The sequence below is a fragment of the Berghia stephanieae genome, chromosome 3 (assembly GCF_034508935.2).
Source record: "Berghia stephanieae isolate SIO BIC M18660-M18661 chromosome 3, UCSD_Bste_1.3, whole genome shotgun sequence".
NCBI classification, from domain to species: Eukaryota; Metazoa; Mollusca; class Gastropoda; order Nudibranchia; family Aeolidiidae; genus Berghia; species Berghia stephanieae.
In genome coordinates, this window is record NC_088362.1 from 17,113,673 (window position 1) to 17,121,244 (window position 7,572).

A 7,572-nucleotide genomic window follows, 5' to 3' on the forward strand; every position below is an offset into this window, starting at 1 on the left:
TTTGAAATCGTTTTTAACTCGAAAACCCCTTCTTGGCGTCTTGCCACATACGTTGCGATCCCAGACTTGTACTTATTTGCAGGTCTGATAACTCAAATTGTTTATGGGCTCATTGTTGTAATGGAAATATGTACTCTTCTTAAACCAACGCAAAATATTGTCCATTACAACAGTGTTAAAGTGAGCCCATAATTGCGTTCGGTTATCAGACCTGCATAATCTATACCTAGGTTGCGATACATTGAACGTATTTTTTTTTCATATTCGGACTTGTTATTAGTAGTCTACATCACAAAATTTGAATAAAAATATTTATTGCAGCTATAAGAACTTTGTGCTGTTTTATAAAGCTTGTTTTACTGCACAGAATTATTTACAGACTCGTACTCGTATGTAGATACTTATTGTTGATGAGTTTGGGAATTTTTAAAAATTATTTTGAATGTGTATGTGATTTGTGGTTTACTTGTTTATTTGTTTGTTTGTTTGTTGTTTTGTTGTTGTTTTTTTTGGGGGGGGGGTTTGTTTTGTTTTGTTTTGTTTTTGTTTGTTTTTTTTGTTTTTTTTTTCAAATGATATTTCATGAAAAATTCTTAAAATGGTCGGTAAGGAAAGTGTTGACATGTGAATTTTAACTAATATTGCAGCCATTACTCACGGCGGTGGTATGAAACCTTCCCAGCCCCTCACCACATCCGTCCATACAAAGGCTTGGTCTTCATCATCGCTAGTCGCGGCTTTGTCAACTTTACCATACACTCGCAGGAAGCCAAGGATCTTCTAGAGTGGCTGAAATACACTGATTACCCCGATGAGACGTTTTTCTCTTCCATCAACCACAATCCTCATCTTCACGTGCCAGGGTCTTACAAGGGTATGTTGTATATGTGACCCACCGTCCCAAAACGTTATTATGTCGGGATGAACCAGATACTAAAAAGCTGAATTAAAGCTAAGCTGGTCGAAAATTTGAATTATTGCTATTCAGCATTCTAAGATACGACATTCATTCTATTCGATAAAACATACAAACTCATTACGAGTCGGATATTTCTGGAAATAAATTCAATTTTCAGCATCTTAATCATTCCGACATAATACCGTTTTGAGGCGAGGGGTATATATATTTAATGTAATTTATCCAAACGTTATCAGCAGTTTGCATTGGATAATAAGTAGGAAAATTATCATTATAGAGCGTTTATCTAGCGCGATATCCACTCATTGTGCTCAATGCGCTTTGCAAGGGTTTCCTAGCCAACAGCAACACTTAACAAGCAGGACGACACCTGAAACCTGTTATGCGGTATTACAATATTTTTTTCCGGACAGAGACAACGCTGTTAACGGCCAGGTACTCTCTTTTTTCAACTAAATAGCTACTATGAGAGAATGTGAGTAAAGGGCCTTCTCCAAGGACCCAACGACTACGCGCTGCTCAGAGGGGGACTGAAGGCGAGTGTCATACCACTAGACCACATTATAGTCCCACAGGAAATAGAATCCTTAACCCTCTCCTTACCAACTACAAGAAAATCGTCACATTTGTTTCGATAAAATAAATAAATTATGCATTTTTCTTAATCAGATTTGTTCTGTAATTTAAAAAAATAATGTAACATTTTTGATTTGCAAAGATTGTTTTGCTACACAAAAATGATTCATTGACGTCTAGTTTGTACTTATTTCTACTCAGTTTGAGCGTTAAAAATGTAAGTTTCCTGAAACTGGTCGGTAAGGCGGGAGTTAAACATTAAATTTTGATTTGAAACTTTAACCTCCAAATTCGAAGACAACAGCACGCCGACGTCTGAAAGACTTTACAGCATTTAGGATAAAATAGCAAAAATATTAATAGTGTTCCTAACTTCTATAGTATATTCCAACGTACCTTGTATTTATATTATAATATTTATAATGTGAAGATATTTGATGTTTTAACTTGTTCTTATTCTGGTATGAATAGTCCCATTAGTCTACAACATGGCACAACGGTGTTGGTCTTTGCTTCGTACCCAAAAGGTACAAGGTTTGACTGCCTGTCTCGCTGTGTGGCCTTGAACGTCACCTCATCCTAGCTCACTTTGCGGCGCTGCATTGCGGCGGACGCCTGCGTTTTTCTTATCTTCCTTGGGAATGAGTCCCAAAGATAAATATTCCCTCCGGGATGAATTAATTTTAATTTATTTCTACCCATCAGGAAATCCCGATACCAATGCCCTCAGCAAACCGTATATCGGTAGATTTGTCAACTGGGGCTCTGGATGGTTGGATAGGGAAGGAAGGTAAGATCCCATTATGAATCAATGGCTGGTCTCATTGTTTTCGATAGACCAGCGTCCTGTTCACAGGGTAGTAAGGCTACATTACTACTGCTACTGCTTCTACTACTACTACTACTACTACTACTACTACTACTACTACTACTACTACTACTGCTACTGCTACTACTACTACTACTAATACTACTGCTACTTTCACTACTACTACTACTACTACTACTACTACTACTACTACTACTACTACTACTACTACTAAAACTTCTACTACTGATACAACTACTACTACTACTACTACTACTACTACTACTACTACTACTACTACTACTACTACTACTACTACTACTGTTGCTGATACTAACTATTACGCACTGTGGCTGCCCTCCATTACGACAACTACTAGTACAACTCCTATTACTGCTGTATAATGAATCTTTCCCACCGTGCTATTAGTACATGATATAGATAAGCATGCCATAACATGAATTGTAGATGATAAGGTCTGTTTGTGCGCGTATTTGTGTGTGTGTGCGTGGGTTTGTTTGTGCCAAGGTGCACATATTAGCTAGTCTGGTAGCCGAAGACAATTATTATGGGCTTAATTTAACATTGTTGTATTGGACAACATTTCGAGTTGGTTTGAGAGTATAATATTTCCATAGCAACAATGAACACTTAACAATTTGGGTTACCAGACCTGCAAATAAGTAAAGTGCACATCGATCTGTGTGTATATCTGTAAGAGTGTGTAAGATAAGAATAACTGAAGAATAATTAAAGTGTATCGTCCTTTATCTCCAGATCTCCTTTTTCCTGGCCATGTGGAGGCAAGAGAATTCGGGGCATCTGTATTTTCGGCATCAACGACTTGCCAATGCTCATCAACCGGAAGGAGCTCTTTGCCAACAAATTCCATTTGAATTTTCAACCTCTTGCCCTCGATTGTATAGAAGAATGGCACTTCAATATGACAATGTTTGAATATGCAAACCAGATAGGTTTTAATACAACGTGGTACAGCAACTTGGATATTGTCAAAAATAGTTATAGAGGACAAGAACTTACTGAGACTATCCTCTCCCCATCATAGCATCTGCTAATGGTATTGTGCATGTGAATGTAACGCGAGATTATTGTGTTGAAGTAGGACTGATTCATTCGTGAATGTTTTAATTGTGCCAAGTCTTGGACGTGTATTGGTGGCCTATTGCTTCAAACAGGATTGTGTCGGGGTGGTTTGGATGATTTTTAAAAATGGAATTTTTTGTCAAAAATATATGACGGGTTAACTTTTTATGTTTTATTGATGTAGTTTATTGAAGGCGGTCGAAGTGACCGAGTGGTTAAGGCATTGCACTTACTGTGACCCGGAAAGTCCCCGGTTCGAGGCCCCTTCAGGCACTATCGTTTTTTTTTCTTTCTCCTTGGGCAAGATTATTTACCCCCAATTTGCTCACTTTGACAACATGGGTGGTTCCTGTTGACATCAGACATCTTGTTTGATGGATTATCTATATTATTTCATAGAATGCCTAGGCGATGGTATCCAATGATGCCTTAGCGGAAGGGCGAAATTGGTTTTTTTTTAAAGATTATTAAACTGACAAAAACTAAACTACCGTTCTTCTTCTTCTTCTTCTTCTTCTTCTTCTTCTTCTTCTTCTTCTTCTTCTTCTTCTTCTTCTTCTCCTTCTCCTTCTTCTTCTTCTTTTTCTTCTTCTTCTTTTCTTCTTCTTCTTCTTCTTCTTCTTCTTCTTCTTCTTTTCTTCTTCTTCTTCTTCTTCTTCTCCTTCTTCTTCTTCTTCTTCTTCTTCTTCTTCTTCTTCTTCTTCTTCTTCTTCTTCTTCTTCTTCTTCTTCTTCTTCTTCTTCTTCTTCTTCTTCTTCTTCTTCTTCGTCTTCTTCTTCTTCCTCTTCTAGGTCTGTAACTTCAATTTTGAAGATTCTACAGACCTCACTTTATATATATATATATTATTTTCCATTGAAGATAAGAGACTATTCCACTGTCTCAATGTCAATGGTTGGGACGAGTAGACAAGTGGACATCCACTCTTGAGTGGGGAATCATAAACTTGAATGGATTCCTCCAATTATTTTGTTGAATGATTTCTTGTCTTCTTACCTTTAACTCTCTCCTTACCAGCCTTTTTCAGGATTTTCCCCACAAAATTTACACCCAACTAACACAAAATATATTTTTTATCACTCAAACACAATAGCAGTAAAGTTCTTGCGACACATAATTTCTTTAGTAAAACATGCTCTACAACACACTGTTCATTTTCTTTAAATTTTATGATGTACTAGAGAAATTTGTATAAGAAAAATGTTGGTTGTTTCGTAACGAATGTGACGATTTTCTTATAGTTGGTAAGGAGGAGGTTAAAATCCATTTTTTTAAAAATGTTGGCATCTGGATTACCCCTGACACAAAACTCCTTTGTGATGTTTGATCACCATAGACAAGGCCCAAGTCTATTGACTGAATGAGGATCTCTTTCATCAATCAACTCTACTTATTCGTTTTTAAATCATGAACAAATCTGATCCAACTGTTGGATTTCTATATTATTCTCAATGATTATTGCATTCGTCAAGAACCAGCCTTAGAAATGAATAATGTTGTTATCTTTTAACTCGGACAGTTTCCATGGAAGGACACACATTGTGTGTGTGTGTGTGTGTATATATATATATATATATATATATATATATATAATATATGATGTGTGTGTGTGTGTGTGTGTGTGTGTGTGTGTGTTAAATGAAAACAGTGAGTTGCGATATTGGATGGCAATCACATCCAAAACCAAGTTAATTGATTTTTGAATAATTGAATTTTGTTGAAATGCTCAATGGGGTCAATATTTATTCAACTTCCCTCTCATCTAACGCATTTATCACGCAACTTTGTATATTATGTGATATGTCCAAAAGTTTGGTTTTTTCCTACCCCAGGACAAGACGATGATTTGCTCATTAAATTTGCACAAAACACACGCACACACACACACACACATACACACACACACACACACACACACACACATATTATCTTCAATGAGCAAAATTTACCGATGAATTGAAAAATATTCGAATTAATGGCAAGCACATTCTGATGTGTGACTCATGAAGTGAATCGTGTATTATGTCAAACTGACCGGACCAAGGAAATTAATTTTTAGTTAATTTTTTTTTAAATTGTGGAATCTGACCTTAAGGAGATTAACGAATTAACTGCCGTTCTCTGGTAAAACTCCTATTTAAAAATTTGGCCAGAAAATTGGTCCTTCAAATATCGATTGATTTAAACGACCCTCATCCTGGCAAAAAAAAATCTCAAACCTGGGACTTTGATAATAGACTTCGCAAAGTCACAGGTTTTAAGAGTTTTTGCCAAGATGAGGGTCATTTAATTCAACCGATATTTGAAGGACGAGTTTTCTGACCAAATTTTTAAATCGAGTTTTCCCAGAGTACCGGCAGTTAATATAAACACAGTGACATTTGTCAATGGAAACGTTTGATTTGACACAATTTGAATAATTTAGACTCTGAAATCTTTTTTATTTTAATTTTCTTTTAACATGGTCATGTAATACCCCCCCCCCCCCCCACACACACACACACACATTACAACCGTACTGAGCTGGTTTGTCACATAATAAGCCAAAATAAACGCGTTTAACAATGCTTAGAGCAGGGGAAACAATCGTGTATATAGATTTTATTTTCCCCATTCAAACTGTTGACCAAATATAACGAGCCATATGATATTGGTACTACGATATGTATAACGACTGGTGTGTATGCATGCTGTGTACATTCTGCTGAGGACTGGTTTTAAGTAATTAATGTATTATTATTGTCTTTGAATGAACTCCATGAATATGCAAATACAAAAATTCTTTTAATTTATGCAATAATTATTTCAAATCATGGTGATGCAGTGGGAATTGTACTTAGCTTTTTTTTTTTTTTTCTTAAATGTCTAGATATCTAAAATCTGTCTTTGTTGTTTTATTTTGGAAGTCGAATAGGCTGGCTTACTGCTTCTGTGTTGATAGAAATATTCTTTCCAAATACATAGTGATAGGACTGTACGGTGATAGGATTATATATGGGTATATAAATTATTAGGAATACCTGGTGATAGGTTTATATGTGGATATATAAATTATATGATTATGGGAATGGCTGGTAATATGAACATAATGTTATGTTATAAATGTATTATGAAATGAATGCGTTCTGATATGAATGTACTTAGTGGCGGGAATATAGTGAAAGACATATTGTGTGGTGGTATGTATATAGGGTGATAACGAATAGGATTATGGTGATATAGATATATGGTGATAAAATGATAGAAATATATATTGATACATAATGGTAAAAGGCGATGATTGTATTACAATCGTGGGATATGGATATATGGTAATATGAATGCTTGTGATGAGACTGTATACAGTGATAATAGGGATGTGGTGGAATGAATAGATCGTGGTAACTAATTGAATATAAGTGATATGTGGTTTGGATTTAATAATATTGTGATAAAATGGTGGTTGAAATATATGGTGATAGAAATGTGCGGTGATAGGAATATATGGTGTTATAAATACTATACGGTGAAAGAAGTGTACGGTGATAGGAATATAATATGGTGATAGGAATATATGGTGATATAACTCTACGATGATGATAATATGCAATTGCATTAACCATTGAGGGGGAACATACCATAATCTTATATTACGTACAAGCAAACGTGCTACGTGGTTGATGTAAGAAGAATTGTTGACGTTTATGATATCTTGGCAATAGAGACACTGCACCTTTATAAACCCCTTATAGAAACACACATATGAATGAATGGCCCAAAGAAATCAATATGCCTTGCAAAAACAATTGAACAGAAACATCTGTGCTGGTTAGTAAACGGAGAAAATAGAAAATAAGTAACAGAAATACCAAAAGAGCTTCTTGGTATACCATATCCGTTGTTGGTTTGGAGCCAATAAAAATGTAAAGGTTTTGATGTTTGCTCTCCCACTCTTGATTACCCGACATAAATCTGACCATGGCTGAAGCCCGGCAACGTTGATGACCTGTCCTGGGGCTTCGTTGATATTCAGTACAAAGAAGATCACAGGGAATTGTAGAGAGGCATTTTTTTTTTTTGCTTGAAATGATTAGGATATACAGGGAATGAAGTTGCCACTGCCAGCGGCATTTCTAGTGATGGCTTACGCCTCCAACAGATAATAATTGAGCTTTTATATAGAGGA

The 7,572-nt window shown here is 35.8% G+C and overlaps 1 protein-coding gene across 9 annotated transcripts in view; it reads left to right on the forward strand.

The window, feature by feature from the left end:
- The window catches only part of LOC144967272 (beta-1,3-galactosyl-O-glycosyl-glycoprotein beta-1,6-N-acetylglucosaminyltransferase-like), an 81,875-nt gene extending 77,711 nt beyond the window's left edge, over positions 1 to 4,164 (forward strand). For all 9 annotated transcript variants that reach the window (XM_078904311.1, XM_078904310.1, XM_078904314.1 and 6 more), the window contains 3 exons: positions 648 to 874; positions 2,201 to 2,285; positions 3,081 to 4,164. In XM_078904311.1, coding sequence (XP_078760437.1) covers positions 648 to 874; positions 2,201 to 2,285; positions 3,081 to 3,369 — 601 coding nt within the window. In that variant the 3' untranslated portion in view covers positions 3,370 to 4,164. The remainder of the gene's footprint in view (positions 1 to 647; positions 875 to 2,200; positions 2,286 to 3,080) is intronic.
- Positions 4,165 to 7,572: the final 3,408 nt, after the last annotated feature.